Here is a 17,160-nt window from a genome sequence, read left to right on the forward strand (position 1 = left end):
GAGAAACTTGCCCCCCCCCTGCCTCCCAGAATTGAGACTCTAAACAGAGTGGGGGAGAAGCTAGCAGTATGGAGAGGACTTTGAAAAGATTAGCTCTCCTGGTTCATGTTGCTATGCCACTCTGAGAGAAAGGAAGGAGATTTGTCTTCATTTTTGTTAATTGCCCTCAAGTCTGGTGGTGGGGAGTTCCCTAGGTATGGGTCTGTCACATGACTGCTAGGTATCATGCTTTGTCAGCAACAGCATCCCTGTTGATCACAATTTGAAGGCAGGTGTTGCAGCAGAGTAGTCTAGGCCTCTTCTAGTTTCTAGGCCTCTGTGCATAGAAAACTTTAAAAAATGACATGCCCATGAAAAGAAAATTGGGTCTGTGCCCTTTTTTGTCTTTTGATATATAAAGAAGGCCCAAATGTGTTTTTCCTTAAAATCAAATATGTGTTTTCTACATGTCTTATGGTTGAGATTAAGATTTTATCTACCCTGTTTTTCCTAAAAGATTCTGTGGGCAGTTGGAGAATTAGAACAATTATGACCCCACAGCTGTCAATGAGTGAAACCTAATTAATTCAACGAGGAGTCCGGTGGCACCTTAAAGACTAACAGATTTATTTGGGCATAAGCTTTCGTGGGTAAAAAACCCACTTATTCAGATGCATCTGTTAGTCTTTAAGGTGCCACCGGTATCCTCATTCTTTTTGTGGATACAGACTAACATGGCTACCCCTCTGATACTAATTAATTCAGGAGGGGAAAGTAGTTGTATTCAGTATGTTTAAAACTTTGTGCTCTGTTAGAAATAGAAGAAAGTATCTTTGTTAAAGGTAAAACACCCTTCAGTTAAGGATTGAGAGCTTTTATAACCCTCCCTGGAGACACAATCAGAATCAGGGATGGTCAGACATGACATTTCTAAAGATAAGGCAAGCATGGAGTCAAAACAAAAATGATGTTCAGACACATGACTTCAAGATTTCTTTATACACCAAAAAGAAGTCCAAAAGAGCGCAAACCAATTCCCCATCTACCTCTACACCCCATTTGTAGGTCTCATAGTTAAAGAATAGCACCAAGACCTTGAAGCAGTTCTGATATTGGGGAGCTAGGGTAGAGTATCAGTGTGATGTGCTTGTCTGTCTCTCTCAATTAGTGGGATGGACTATGCAGTCTTCAACACAGCCTTCACCTTCAGATGCAAGGAGACAGCACTGGTTCAGCAGTGACAGGGATTCTACAGAATGACCTACCTAGCTTATTGTCTGTCTTCTCAAAATGGAAAAGCAGCACTGGTTCAGATATATACGGAAGGCAGATAGATGACCATGTATATTTCAATAACTTACCAGTCATTAAGTGAATAGCTAAGGATGGGTGCTGTAGATGGAACCTGAATAGCTACAGAAGGAAGCTTTTTTGTTTTACAAGATGTGGAAACTTGGACAGATTCATAGATTCATAGATTCTAGGACTGGAAGGGACCTCGAGAGGTCATCGAGTCCAGTCCCCTGACTGGGGAGGAGTATAAAAATATTGCTTGAACATGCAGGGTTGTAATCAGGAAGGCCAAAGCGCAATTGGAGTTGCAGCTAGCAAGGGATGTGAAGGGTAACAAGAAGGGTTTCTACAGGTATGTTAGCAACAAGAAGGTGGTCAGGGAAAGTGTGGGACCCTTACTGATTGGGGGAGGCAACCTAGTGACAGATGACGTGGAAAAAGCTGAAGTACTCAATGCTTTTTTTGCCTTAATCTTCACAGACAAGGTCAGCTCCAAGACTGCTGCACTGGGCAGCACAATATGGGGAGTAGGTGAGCAGCCCTCAGTGGTGAAAGAACAGGTTAAGGACTATTTAGAAAAGCTGGACATGCACAAGTCCATGGGACCGGATGCAATGCATCCGAGGGTGCTCTGGGAGTTGGCTGATGTGACTGCCGAACAGTTGGCCATTGTCTTTGAAAACTCGTGGCAAACAGGGGAGGTCCCGGACGATTGGAAAAAGGCAAATATAGTGCCCATCTTTAAAAAGGGAAGAAGGAGAATCCGGGGAACTACAGACCGGTCAGCCTCACCTCAGTCCGGGAAAAATCATGGAGCAGGTCCTCAAGGAATCCATTTTGAAGTACTTGGAGGAAAGGAAGGTGATCAGAACAGTCAATATGAATTCACCAAGAGCAAGTCATGCCTGACCAACCTGATTGCCTTCTATGATGAGATAATTGGCTCTGTGGATATGGGGAAAGTGGTGGACATGATATACCTCGAGTCGCTTATTTTTAGTATATAATCAAAATATACAGTTAGAGTTTGGCCAAAAGCTGAACCTCTAATCCAAACCCCTTTTGAATTTTGTGGGAGGAGGGCTTATGTTTGAATTCTGGATCCAAAATTCAAATGGGCCTATTTTCTGGTTCTCAGAAACAGCGGATGCCACAACCTTTTCATTAGCTAAAATAATGGAAATCTTGAAAAATCAACTAATCTCGTGAGACTTCTGCCTTTTTGGTCTGAAATCTTGCATAGACTGCTCAGTAGTTTATAGCAGTCTAATAAACAGTATTAATGCCTAGAGTGATCATCTGAACCCTAACCCCAGCCTATAACCTCTAGCAAATCTGAAGATCTGGATTCTGCCTCTTCAGCCCCTTCCTAATTAGCACACTGTTCATGTACTACGTATTTGTATTCCAACCTCATACTTATTTTTGTAACTGGGCAGGATTTAATTAAAGATCTGAAGTCTGAACTAAGTGGAAACATGGAAGAACTGATATTAGCCTTGTTCATGCCACCTACCTATTATGATGCCTGGAGTTTACGTCATGCAATGAAGGTAAGGGAGGATGTGGAATCCCATCACTGGAGGGTTTTAAGAACAGATTAGACAAACAATTGTCAGGGTGGTATAGGTTTACTTGGTCCTGCCTCAGCACAGGGGGATGGGACTAGATTACGTCTCAAGGTCCCTTGCAGCCCTACATTTTTATGTTTAAGTATCTTTATTTCCTTTCTAAAATTTTTCCTTTTCTCTAACTGGCTATGCCTCGGCTCATTGTTCATGCCCTGTTAGTAGTTTCTCAACGTTCCTAACTCACCAGTTGTCTAAAAAACAAAATAAAACAAATCCAACCCCATACCTTACATTTTGAGTAATGAGATCAGAGAGGATTTAGAATTTTCAGAAAGGAGGAACAGATGCTGCTCTTACAATTTAGATAAGAGTTTCAAAATGTAATAAATGACTGATTGTAACAGTTGGTTTTATAGTGTCACAGAAAATTGTAAAGAAGAAGGGTAAGTGTGCTTTGTTACAGCAATACTTTCTCTTTCTCTGCCTATAGGGAGCTGGCACTCAGGAGAGAGTGTTGATTGAGATTCTTTGTACAAGGACGAACCAGGAAATTCGAGACATAGTCAGGACTTACAAAACAGAATTTGGAAGAGACATTGAACAGGATATCAGAGCAGATACCTCAGGACACTTTGAACGATTACTTGTATCTATGTGCCAGGTGAGCCATAGGGCATTTTTTTTTGACAATGGTGAGTTTGTTGGTAAACCAAAGGTGTAAGGACCCCTTGCTGCATACATTTCATGCATTTATTACAGAACAGACTGGTGAGTGGAGTTATAGCTCCGTATCAGATGCTTACAGTAAACGAACACAGTTTTTAAAAAAAGTCACCTGTTTTTATAGCTTGAAGAAGAGTATGATTGAGAGATCATCAAAATGTGTATGCCTAATCAGAGCCAGCTTCTGTAAGACGTTATGTGGCACTGGTCTATGTCTTTATAGCAGAATGACAACATACGGTCTCGTCCTGTCTACCCAGGAATCCCTATTGAGTTGAGTGACCCAGTTACAGCACTGTAGCCACCCCCAAAAACGCATTTAGATGGGAACACATCATGGTGTAATAGTGCTCTAGAACTATGCTGGAGCCCAGGGACTTTTACCATCATTCAAGAACGTGGTTCCAGGAGGGTGCAGTCCCTCTTACACTGTAAGACCAAACCATGGTTTAACACATAGTGGGAATCAAGTGCTGAAACCTGAGTCCCAGAAACCTGTCTCCTAACAGAATAGATGTCTTAATATATAGAAAACTTGAGAGAATCCATGGGAGTATGCTAAGCAGGACATTCAGCTCAAAACTCACTTCCCCTCTTTTAGTTCCCCGCTCGTCTTTCCTTTCTCAGATCAAACTGTTCTATGCAGATAGTGCAGCTACCCTTGAACTCAGCTGGATCATGGAGCCTGCCTGTAGTATGTCATGTATGTATGGGACTGTTATACCGTGCAGTTTTTCAGTGTTGTTAGCCTCAATATCCTATAAAAATAGATTTTAAACATGGTGAAGCACTACAAGTTATAAAATCTGGCATGCATCTGATCCCCTAATTGGCTGTAAACCAGGAGCCATGTTCTGTAGTAGCTTGTACTCTGAGCAGAGCTGCATTTTGTGGGAATTGAAAATGTGGGGAATGCATTCCCCCATTTGGTTGATGAAAGTGATGTTTCCCTTGTTTCATTTGTAGTTCCATAAAGTCTTAGATACTCTGATATCCTTCCCCACCTCTTCTGACTGTAAATGCCTTTCTTTTTGAGCCTAGCCATTTTACAGTTATTTAAACTTCCATGACATTTCTACTTTGATGTTCTCTCGAGTGTATCAACCCTTGAGAGCTGTGGCATTAATTACCACAAATATTTTCTGGGGATTTTTATTGCCTGCCTCTGTAAAGTCAAAAAGGCAAATTCCAGAGAAGCTTGCACCGATGACTTTTTATTATTTTGATGACAAGTATCAGAGGGGTAGCCGTGTTAGTCTGGATCTGTAAAAAGCAACAGAGTCTCCTGTGGCACCGGACTCTTAGTATTTTGATATATCCAACACATTACGATAGCTAGTGGTCATCTGCACATTATATAACTTATATAGATGTTAGTTCATTTAAGGCATAAAAAAGTAGTTTGGAAAGAGCATCTTCAGAAATTACCTTTCCCTGGTACCATCACCACACTGTCTAAAATTAGATATTAATGTGTGTCCTGTTGGTGCTAAAGTAAGCATCTTCTGTAGAAAATCTACCCTCAGATCTTTTCTCAGACAGTCATTATGCTACAGAGTCAACACCATACTTTGAAGAATGGGATCAGATCGTGCCTTTTATTGCTATTGTTTCAGGCTGCATTAAAACAGTAAAACAGTGCATTAGTTCACTTTTGGAAGGTTCTTTGCAACCAGTAGAGCTAGAAACAGAAAAATTGAGTAAAAACTTAGCCCTTGTTTTCTGCTTAAGTTAAGTATCAAGAAGCCACAGGGGCTAAAAACATGAGATAATTTCATCTTACAGAGCTGTTGACCCAGATGATTTAAGGTTTTTAAGTTGTGCTCTGCGGAGTAAGAGTTTCAGGCCATCTTTCTATGTTCAGCTTACAAGAAATCACTATAAATGGAAAGGCATGTTTTCAAACTGCTACTTAAAAGCACAGGTATTAAGTTGATGAAGCAGGAAACTGACAACAGACTATGTATGTCTGTCCATAAGAGGCAACTAGAAGGCATTTAATACCTACTTCCTTTCAGGATACAGTGAGTATATCTTGTTTTCCATTTCTAATAACTGAAGAGCCTGAAGTACTCTTGAATTCAGAATTCCAATATGTCATACTTGCTCCTTTTCAAAGAATTATTGTAGAACAGTCATGAGCTCACTATCTGAGTGGACAGAGATTTGTAGCACTTTCCATGCATCACAATATGCATAATACTTGGTACTTCTATAGGACTTTTCACCTGAGGATCTCAAAGAACTTTACAAATAATTAAGGCTCTCACCTCAGCAGCAAAGGTGAATAAAGGTAAAAATTATTCTCATTTTACAAAGGAGTACAAAAAAGATTCAGGGGTCACACAGCGTGTCAGTGGCAGAGCTGGGTGATAGGCTTGGAGTTCTGACTCCTAGTCCCCTCATATAACTGGTGCACAATCCAATCCTGCCTCCAAAAACAAGTGAGGTTTATTGGGAAACAGCTATCATAAGAGTCCTTTACCAATTCTAGTTTACTATTTAATTTTCCAGTTTGAAGATGACAACTGTTTGGCAAGGCTGTAAGATATGTTAAGGAGCAGAAAACGTTGTATTACTGATTGAGCAGCTAATGTCTTCACTTGCAGGGCAATCGGGATGAGAATCAATCAGTGAACTACCAAAAAGCTCAGGAAGATGCTCAGCGCCTCTACCAAGCTGGTGAAGGGAAACTTGGAACTGACGAGTCTTGCTTTAACATGATTCTGGCAACTAGAAGTTTCCCCCAGCTAAAAGCTACAGTTGAAACATATTCTAAGGTAGAAATTTTTCTATTAAAGATTATGAACTAAGTTCAGCCCTGGGGTAAAAACAGGTGAAACACCATTAACTTCAAATGAGTTTGGTCTGCATATGCCAGGACTGAATTTGGCTCCATTCCCACATGTTTAAAAAAACAAACCCTCCTAATCCCTTTAACTTTTATGTGCAGATTGCCAATCGTGATCTGTTAAGCAGCATTGGCCGGGAGTTTTCTGGAAATGTTGAAGATGGCTTGAAGACTATCGGTAAGAGACTTTTCTTTTTTTTAAAGAGGGTATTTATGACTAATTGGAGAGGTAAAGCTAGTAGGGCTGTCAATTAATCACAGTTAATACATGCAATTAATGCAAAACAAATTAACTAGATTTAAAAAGTCACGATTAATCACACAATAATAGAATACCAGTTTAAATGTATTATAAATATTTTTGGATGTTTTTCTACATTTTCAAATATATTGATTTCAATTACAATACAGAATATGAACTGTACAGTGCTCACTTTATATTACTTCTTGTTCAGCCAACTGCTAAGGCAAACAAGTTTGTTTATATTTATGGGAGATAATGCTGCCTGCTTTTTATTTACAATGTCACCTGAAAGTGAGAACAGGCATTCACATAGCACTGTTGTAGCCAGCGTTGCAAGGTATTTACATTCCAGATATGCTAAACATTTGTATGCCCCTTCATGCTTTGACTTCTAGGCTCTAAAGTTTTACATTGTTTTGTTTTTGAATGGAGTTATATAAAAAACTTTCATAGTAAAGAGAATGCACTACAGTACACCTCTACCTCGATATAACGCTGTCCTCGGGAGCCAAAAATTCTTACCATGTTATAGGTGAAACCGCGTTATATCAAACTTGCTTTGCTCCACCGGAGTGCGCAGCCCTGCCCCCCTGGAGCACTGTTTTACCACGTTATATCCGGGTAGAGGTGTACTTGTATGAGGTGAACTGAAAAATACTATTGTTTTTTTACAGTGCAGTTATTTGTAAACAAAATAAAGTGAGCAGTGTGCACTTAGTATTCTGTGTTGCAATTGAAATCAATATATTTGAAAATGTAGAAAAACATTAAAAATATTCATAATACATTTAAATTGGTATTCTATTATTTAACAGTGTGATTAAAACTGCAATTAATCATGACTATTTTTTTATTCTCACGATTATTTTTTTAATCGTTTGACAGCCCTAAAAGCTAGATAAGAGACTATCCAACTCAGCAATCTATGAATTGTCATAAGTGTTTTGAAACTACTTGACCTATTTGCTTTCTATATTATTACCCCCAGAACTTGCCAAAATAGAAGTATTCTAAGCCCTGACTAAAAGTTGAACTTTTATTTTGATTATAATTCAAGTACAGTGAGCTCAATTTGAAACAAGCTGGCTTTCTCCAAACTAAATCCAATTAAGGCATATTTAACTCTTTTCAGTTCCCCTCATTCTGAATTAACTTTGTATCTTCATCGAACAGGTTTACTGAGCATTGTGATACAAATTAACATTAAGTACAATGTTCAGATCTACTCTAAACATTTTTTCTTAACAGAAGAGTAAAGAGTTTTCAAGAGCAGGTGTCACTTTTAAATGGGTTTCAGAGTGGTAGCTGCGTTAGTCTGTATCAGCAAAAACAACGAGGAGTCCTTGTGGCACCTTAGAGACTAACAAATTTATTTGGGCATAAGCTTTCATGGGCTAGAACCCACTTCATCAGATGCATGAAGTGAAAAATATACTTCATGCATCTGATGAAGTGGGCTCTAGCCCACAAAAGCTTATGCCCAAATAAATTTGTTAGTCTCTAAGGTGCCACAAGGACTCCTTGTTGTTTTTACTTTTAAATAGAGCATTTATGGATAAATTTGTTTTCAGAAACACTAAGGAAAGACAGGAAGGTGGGTCCCTCTGACCCAGATGACTCACTAGAGGTCCCTTCTGACATACTATACAAGTCTGGCTGGAATACCTATATTTTTCATTTAGAAGCTACTTGAGCTACAATAAAAATCTTAATTTAAGCATCACAAGTTCTATAGAAAATTGGAGCAAAAGTTTTTTTAAAGGTTTCCTGTCATCTGATTAATTTCTTATTCTCACTGTTCAGAAAGCTAATGGACCAGGATTAGGGCCCTGCCAAATTCAGGGTCCATTTTGGTGAATTTCACAGTAATAGGATTTTAAAATTAGTCAATTTCAAAGTTAACTATGGGGGTCCTGACCCCAAAGGGGTTGTGTGTGTGTGGGGTCACATGGGTATTGTAGGAGTGTCGTGGGATTGCCACCCTTACTTCTGTGCTGCTGCTGGCAGGGGCACTGCCTTCAGAGCTGGGCAGCTGGAGAGCAGTGGCTGCTGACCAGGCACCAACTCTAAAGCCAGCGCCACTGCCAGGAGCAGTACAGAAGTGAGGGTCACAGGGTAGAGGGGGTGGGTTTATACATCTGGGTTTTCCCAGCAGCCTCCCACCTGGCTTAGTTGTCCCAGCCAGCAGCCACAGAGCTTTCTGCAGCCGGGGGAGGTTCCAAGAGGTGGGTCTGACCCGGCTCTGGGCGTAGCCCCTGCAGAGGAAAAAGAGGATGTCATGTCCCGTCCCTCCCCTCCCCTCCCCAGCCTGGGCCGGGACTAGCAATGGGAGCCCGGCCCACGGTAGGAGTCCCTGCGTGGGGTGCCCCCAGCCCTGCCCCTCCTCTTCAACAGCCAGATTTCATGGTCTGTGACATATTTTTCTTGGCTGTGAATTTGGTAGGGCCCTAATCGTGGTCGATTTGAAAGAGTTATAAATTAGCATAATTTATAATTAAGGGATTCCTGAAGTTTAGAAAACCCATAACTACGAGAGCTTAATAATAAAAACAGTTTATGTCCTGACTCTCTACCTCTTAACAGTATATTGTAGAATCCATTCTTACTCTTAGGACACTACCCTACATAGGGGGTTGATACATTCTTCAACCATCCTTGATGTTGCTGCCACAAGATTGCTATGCAGAGCCCTTCTAAGCTCTGCCCCATTTGAAGCACTGTAAAAAGATCAATGCTTGTTGAGAGAACTTTTTTTCTTGAAATTGATTGTGACCTATTAATTAGCATTCTTATAATGTGATGTGGAAACCTATCCAACAGGAACTGAACAGAGACAAGTTTCACAGCCAGTGGATGGTGATAATTTTCAATTGGTACTTATGCTGTTGGAATTCTAGCTAAGAAGCTAGAGGTAAAAATCTTTGAATCCCAGTACCAATCACACACTGGAAAGATTTGTTTTTTAAAATGAAGTGTCCCCTTACATGATTTTTGTTATTGAATTAAGACTTCTCTACTTGTCAAAAGTGCTGTCTTCATGGCTGAAATGAGTTATACAATGATGTGGCCAACTAGCAATGGTGGGGCTACTAACCTGTGTTCGTAGCTGTGTAAAAAGGTATCCACGCTTAGTGAAGCTTAAACACTTCTTGTGGCTATGAAATTATTTTACCAGTGACAATAAGGCCTAAACTGAAAGATTCAGTAACAAAATAGTCACATTTCCAAACCTCAAAGAAATGTGATGAGATGCATAGAATAGAATTTAGCCAGCACAAAAAAAATCGCTGAACTGTGACCAGCATGGGTCTGGCATGAGGAAGAATCACAAAGCAATAAGTGGAACTGTTTCAAAATACCATGTATACCATCTCCTAGATCAACTATTTAATTCTGCCAAATACAACCAGGTGAATAGTGACTGCTGCAGTATGTATTATTTGAAATAACCCAGTAAATACACTGTCTTGTAGTTCAATGTGCTCTAAATCGTCCGGCCTTTTTTGCTGAGAGACTTCACCATTCCATGAAAGGAGCTGGCACAGATGATTCTACACTTGTCAGAATTATAGTCACTCGCAGTGAGGTAAGAATCTTCCTCTTCCTTTCCAAAAAATGAGTCGGAAGCAGGAGTTTAAAAATTTTGGATGTACACCACACGTAGTGAAAAATCAATGTACCCTAACCAGTTTTGCTCTCCTTGTCACCTATATGGAGCTGTCAGAATTAGTCTATGCAAATATAGTTCTTACTCTGAGAATCAGCTGAACAAATTCACTTGCAAATATTCACAAAGCAGTCTATGAAAGTAGATTTCAGCCTGTTCACAAGATATTCACCCAGGCTAGGTGCCGTTAACCTCCTGGAATCCATGGGTCCGTTTGCTATAAAATTAGCAGCCAGGGAGCTGTTTTCTTCAATTAGTCTTCATTAACAGTGAAAGGAGACGAAAGAATGGTCTGAATATTTGGGAAGGAACCACTCCAGCTAGCAATTACCATATCCTTTGTCAGGGAATTGTTGCTCCATCCAGGGAAGAGAGAATATTTGAGTTCTAGGATCCTATAGAACTGCAGGGCTGAGCCTTTTCCAAACTTCTCCTGGGGGGCATTCTGTGCCAAAATATTAAAAATTCTGAACATAGTATATTAAAATTCTATAAATTTTGTCAAAACAACACTACATAATCATGCCAGTTTCAATTATTTTGGTAATTTATTTCAAAATACCTGTCTGACAGTAACAATACAGACAATACAATACAAAAATTCCCCTAGGAGTAGAAAATTAAAGAAACCCCTATGACAACCCAGTTCCTGTTTCTTTGCCCCACCCACACAGCCCAGCCAGGAGGCCAGACACCCACAACCCCTCTCCCTAGAGCCAGCCACTGTGCCCACCCAAGCCTCCTCCCCCCCCATACCACAGAGCCCAGGGATCCAGAGGGAGAAACAGCCTGATGCTGGGATCTGGGCTTGCAGGGAGATTCCTACGCTCCGCTGCCTCCTTACTTCAGGGCATGCTGGGAACTGCAGCTGCTGGAGTTCCCTCTCCCTTGCCTTGTCTTCTATTTGCAAGCTGGGCTCTGCCAGGTTCAGCGACCCCTACTGGCGGCCAGCAGCACTGCAGCCTATTTCTGTGGGGAAAAGGAAATTCTGTGCACACAATGTTCACTTCTGCAAAATTCTGCATTGCGCACTGGTGCAGAATTCCAGTACTTTTCCATTTATCATCAATTTATCACTTCTATGTAAGTTCTTCGAAGTTTGGTTGGAGGAAATGATTGAGCTTGCTCATTTTCTTTTGTTGGTGGCTGCCTCCTTCCTCCTCATGGTTTCAAATATGGACTGTAGTTAAGGAGCTTATCTCACTGTTTCTGAATTTTACGTTCTGAAGCAGAGGCTTCCCTACTTGTGTGGGTGGAGCTGGCACTCATGTGAGATGAGATGCTTTTTGATTCCTGTTATTTTTGTCTTTTGGAGAGGATTCTCCCCATCAGGAACCCCAGGCTGGCTGTTGAGATGTGGTGGGTTAACCCTGCATGTCTCATCCATTGATATGTAATTAGAGAGGAAAAGTAGGAGTATTTCACAGTAAGACTCTGCTGCTTCTTGCTTTTTCAAAGTGACTTACCGATCTAGAAGCAGTGGGAAGGGACCCTGGTGTGCTTTTCCTGTTGAAGTGGACTGGAGAATCTGAAGAGAGGGCCTTTCAGTCTGTTTGCTCTCAGAGGCCGAAGCAGCCTTCTTCATCCATTTACAGAAGTATTGGCAATGGCAAGACTCCAAAGTATCATCTAACCTCAGAACCTCTGGGAGGGTCAGGAGGCTAGGTGCAGCTTTGACAGATCCTGAGAGGGGGTCATGCATAGAGAGCATCTCTTTCCTTTTTGCTTGCATTGTCTGGGCTGCTATGGGGTACAGGAAATGAATGGATGTTTTGCCTGGGTTCACTGCAAGTGGACTCTTACCCTACTACTGAATTATCCCATACTGGACACAGATTGATTGTTGAGTGTTTTATGCTTATCTTTTTCTTTTGACACAGATTGATCTTGTACAGATCAAGCAGCTGTTCACGCAGATGTACCAGAAGACTTTGGCTACAATGATATCAAGTGACACAAGTGGTGACTACAGGAAGTTGCTGCTGGCAATCGTTGGTCAATAGAAAAGATTTACATTTTAACAAAGTGAAGGACATGTAACGAGCTTATTAGGGAGACAAATAACTAGGCTTGCATGTAACAAAGAATGATTTTCAATATTGCATAACCAAATATGCCTTCTTAATTATGAATGATTTAAGAGTTTTTATTTTGCACATATAGTTGCCTTAATTTAGAGCACATTTATACTTTACTATCTAAAAATAAGATGTATCTACTGTCATTTTCCTGAAGTGTCAGTGTCACTTTTGACCCACAGAAAATACAACTGAGATGCCAAATTAAATTACTTCCTTCAAAAAGCCATTATAGTACAAGTCATTTCTCAGCAAAGATTCTGCAGCCCTTGCTCATCTGAGTAGTTCCACTGACTTCAATGGCACTTCTTGAAAGGTCTGTAGGGATTAAACCCTTTCATTAAAACAGTCCTGGGACACTTGTCTCAACAGAATCTTTAGTACTAAATTGCTTAGCCAATTATTCAAAAGAGCTGATCTCAACACCACCTTGACATTTTAAGTTTCAGAGTGGTAGCCGTGTTGGTCTGTATCAGCAAAAAGAACAGGAGTACTTGTGGCACCTTAGAGACTAACGAATTTATTTGAGCATAAGCTTTCATGGGCTAAAACCCACTTCATCGGATGCATGCAGTGGAAAATACAGTAGGAAGATATATATACACAGAGGGCATGAAAAAATGCGTGATGCCATACTAACTATAATGAGAGTAAGCAGTTAAGGTGGGTTATTATCAGCAGGAGAAAAAAAACTTTTGTAGTGATAATCAGGATGGCCCATTTCCAACAGTTGACAAGAAGGTGTGAGTAACAGTAGGGGGAAAAATTAGCATGGGGAAATAGGCTTGAATAAAGACTGGGAGTGGATGAGTCATTACACAAAGTAAAACCTAATTTAATGGTGTCCAGTTTGCAAATTAATTCCAATTCTGCAGTTTCTCGTTGGAGTGTTTTTGAAGATTTTTTGTTGGAGTATTGCAACTTTGAGGTCTGTAATTGTGTGACCAGGGAGATTGAAGAGTTCTCCAACTGGTTTTTGAATGTTATAATTCTTGATGTCTGATTTGTGTCCATTTATTCTTTTGCGTAGAGACTGTCTGGTTTGGCCAATGTACATGGAAGAGGGGCATTGCTGGCACATGATGGCATATATCACATTGGTAGATGTGCAGGTGAACGAGCCTCTGATAGTGTGGCTGATGTGATTAGGTCCTATGATGGTATCCCCGAATAGACATGTGGACAGAGTTGGTAACAGGCTTTGTTGCAAGGATAGGTTCCTGGGTTAGTGTTTTTGTTGTGTGGTTGCTGGTGAATATTTGCTTCAGGTTGGGGGCTGTCTGTAAGTGAGAACTGGCCTGTCCCCCAAGATCTGTGAGAGGGAGGGATCGTCCTTCAAGATAGGTTGTAGATTCTTAATGATGCGCTGGAGAGGTTTTAGTTGGGGGCTGAAGGTGATGGCTAGTGGCGTTCTGTTACATTTTAGGGTGACAAAACACAGTGCATCATAACCCCTCCTAAAACCAAAAGAAGTCTATACAAATTAAAACAAGGCTAGGCTAGATTCATAGATTCTAGGACTGGAAGGGACCTCCAGAGGTCATAGAGTCCAGTCCCCTGCCCTCATGGGAGGACCAAATACTGTCTAGACCATTCCTGATCGACATTTATCTAACCTACTGTTAAATATCTCCAGAGATGGAGATTCCACAACCTCCCTAGGCAGTTTATTCCAGTGTTTAACCACCCTGACAGTTAGGAACTTTTTCCTAATGTCCAACCTAAACCTCCCTTGCTGCAGTTTAAGCCCATTACTTCTTGTTCTATCCTTAGAGGCTAAAGTGAACAAGTTTTCTCCCTCCTCCTTATGACACCCTTTTAGATACCTGAAAACTGCTATCATGTCACCTCTCAAGTCTTCTCTTTTCCAAACTAAACAAACCCAATTCTTTCAGCCTTCCTTCATAGGTCATGTTCTCAAGACCTTTAATCATTCTTGTTGCTCTTCTCTGGACCCTCTCCAATTTCTCCACATCTTTCTTGAAATGCGGTGCCCGGAATTGGACACAATACTCCAGTTGAGGCCTAACCAGCGCAGAGTAGAGCGGAAGAATGATTTCTCGTGTCTTGCTCACAGCACACCTGTTAATGCATCCCAGAATCACATTTGCTTTTTTTGCAACAGCATCACACTGTTGACTCATATTTAGCTTGTGGTCAACTATAACCCCTAGATCCCTTTCTGCCGTACTCCTTCCTAGACAGTCTCTTCCCATTCTGTATGTGTGAAACTGATTGTTCCTTCCTCGGAGAGGTGGGCTACTTCAGGTTATTTCTGTTACAGAACCAGTTTCCATGATAATGGTAAAAAAATATGACCTGATTGAGTCCAAGTATTAATGGTTTAAGTGTGTGCACAGCAAATATTGTAGAGTGGAAGTTATCAGAAATGGGCTAATATTGCTGGCCTGCCTGAATGAGTCATGATAGTGTTTGGCCTGGAATGACAAGAGCACTCTGTAACCTAATTTTATGGTGCCAAATGGAAAAATAAAGGGACTTACTGATGAGATCTTCCCAAATCTAATTTACTCAGATGAATGCATATTTATGTGGTAAATGACTGGACAGGCTATTTTAAAAAGCCTTAAACAAATGTAAAACACTGCAAGGGAATGTTTAAACTCAAAGCTGTGTACTAAAAGGCGAACTATACTTCCTTTTGCATGGCCAGACCCATGGAATGCTCAAAGTAGAATCATTAGCATAAATGGTAGGAAGAAAATCTGAAGTTCTTAGTAACATGGAAAAATGTTAAGTGATTTAACTTGACAGTTCCCCTTAAAAGTGTGCACACACCAACTAGTGGAAAAGGGTTCGCCTGTGAGACTTTTTGAGAAACCTAGAGTTGGTCGACACTACAGCCATCCTCCCACCAATATAAGTCCCCTACTATACCACCACGAGAGACGTAAGGCTTATGGCAGTGTAATTGGGGACAAGGCAGACACTGTGTTCCTTATATCCGCTGTCTTGTCAATTTCATGTTTCCTGCCATGCAATTGACAAGCAAGCTTCACCTCTCCGCCCCCCTGGAGCTGGGGCAAGAAGTCCAGGGGGCGAGAAGCCTGAGGGGCCTCCTGCTTGCCAGGAGCTGGGCAGCCTTGAAAATTTCATGGCTTGGGGAGCAGGCATGAGAAGCCCAGGCCAGCTTCCCCCTCACTCCTGGCAGAGAGACCAGGCTCTCAAGCTCCCCACACTGCCTCTCTTAGGTGGGTGAAAGTGTTCCTGGTGAGGATGCACATCACCGCAGTATGTTGACCTAGGTTTCTTTGTAGACATACCCCTAGTTTAAGGTGAGTCAGTTACAGCCACCTGTTGCTGATGAATAAGCTGCTCCTGTACAACGCATAAAACATTCAACTCCTTCTGAATTCAGTGGAGGCCAACAGTGCCCAGCACCCTTGCAGGCTTGTGATTGCACCAATCCTAGTGCCATTGGTTTTGTTCTGGGTTTGTCCGACGCAGCGAGAGAAGGCTGGTGGGATGGGGCACCTGCATAATAGGTATGCTCCAGGTGTTCCAATAAGGCCATTGTATCAGCCACTAGCCTTGCTACCAGGTCGGCATCGGTGCAGCAGATGCACTCTCCAGAGCCCAATTGAACTGCTGTCTAGGCAAGAGACTGAACTGCTTCTCCAAGCCGGAGAAGTCCTCGTCCTCCGGTGACCAGGGCGGGGCCATCGAACCCTGGGTCTGGCAGCTAACCATCTCCGCAGGTGAACGGTGCCAGGAACGGTCCGACCAGTGCTGGAAGCATGGAGAGTGGCACCGTGTTGGGGAGCATCCCTGAGGTCTCGGCAACAGTGACTGACGGTGCGATGACGACCGTTGCTGACTGTGGAGCAATCGTCTTTTTCCTGTCATGACCGTGAAGGGCGAGCTCCAGTGCGAAGGCGGAGACTGGAAGCGCGGTGCATATTGGCGAGCCAGAGACCTGGGCCAATGTGGAGACCAAGGACGTGGCGCTCTAGGGCTCTGCCTTGATTCTGGAGATTGGCGGCACTCTCTTGACTTATGCAAGGCCTTTCTGGCAGGCTTGCCTTCACAGCAAGCCTTAGCCGGTTCCAATGCCGCATGCGGGGCCAGTTGCGGCAGGAGCGCTGAGAGAGCTCCAATTAAAAGAAAAATAGCCACACCTGGCTGGAGACATTCCACTAGAGATCTGGTTAAGTGAGACAGTTTCGTGGATCAATATACTTACAAGGCAACAGCGACTTTTACAGAGAAGCCTTGAAATGGACTTTTGTTAATGAAAATAATATAAATGAGTAAACAGTAATTTTGGATGATGGGGTTACATACTCACACCAGTAGAATTTGCAGTATAGCATAAATGAGCATTCAGTTTCCAGTTCAGATCACTAGATAACAGCAAGTCTTTTCACAGATCTGAAAAAACAACTGCTTGGAAGTCTGCCATAAAGTGGTAGACAATGGCCAATTACCATAACACATGCTAAACATTTTGGGCCTTATTCTCAGTTACACTAAAGCCCCCTTACAGTACTCATAATGGACAGCTATAGCCTCTGAGAATACAACCCATCCAGAGTCAGTGTAAAAATGGCACGAGGACTCTGCACCAGCCCCCCAGCACCAGTGTAGGAGAAGGATTGGACATGTGGCTAGAACGTACTAGACTACAGCTATTGTTCATTTCCCAGGCCCGTAACTAGATTATGAACAGCCCTGAGACTGCTCTAACTTATACTGAGGTCCAGGTAGGTCCCTATACAGCCAAGTACAGGGAA

At 41.8% G+C, this 17,160-nt stretch overlaps 2 protein-coding genes across 4 annotated transcripts in view; one reads left to right on the forward strand and one right to left on the reverse strand.

The window, feature by feature from the left end:
* ANXA7 (annexin A7) overlaps positions 1-14,916 on the forward strand; it is a 57,714-nt gene extending 42,798 nt beyond the window's left edge. For both annotated transcript variants that reach the window (XM_054033799.1, XM_054033800.1), the window contains 6 exons: positions 2,712-2,825; positions 3,334-3,504; positions 6,176-6,346; positions 6,520-6,595; positions 10,135-10,247; positions 12,209-14,916. In XM_054033799.1, coding sequence (XP_053889774.1) covers positions 2,712-2,825; positions 3,334-3,504; positions 6,176-6,346; positions 6,520-6,595; positions 10,135-10,247; positions 12,209-12,331 — 768 coding nt within the window. In that variant the 3' untranslated portion in view covers positions 12,332-14,916. The remainder of the gene's footprint in view (positions 1-2,711; positions 2,826-3,333; positions 3,505-6,175; positions 6,347-6,519; positions 6,596-10,134; positions 10,248-12,208) is intronic.
* PPP3CB (protein phosphatase 3 catalytic subunit beta) overlaps positions 1-17,160 on the reverse strand; it is a 133,071-nt gene that overhangs the window by 27,127 nt on the left and 88,784 nt on the right. The gene's annotated exons all lie outside the window — the stretch shown is intronic.

Source organism: Malaclemys terrapin, chromosome 7 (assembly GCF_027887155.1).
Source record: "Malaclemys terrapin pileata isolate rMalTer1 chromosome 7, rMalTer1.hap1, whole genome shotgun sequence".
Taxonomy (NCBI): Eukaryota; Metazoa; Chordata; order Testudines; family Emydidae; genus Malaclemys; species Malaclemys terrapin.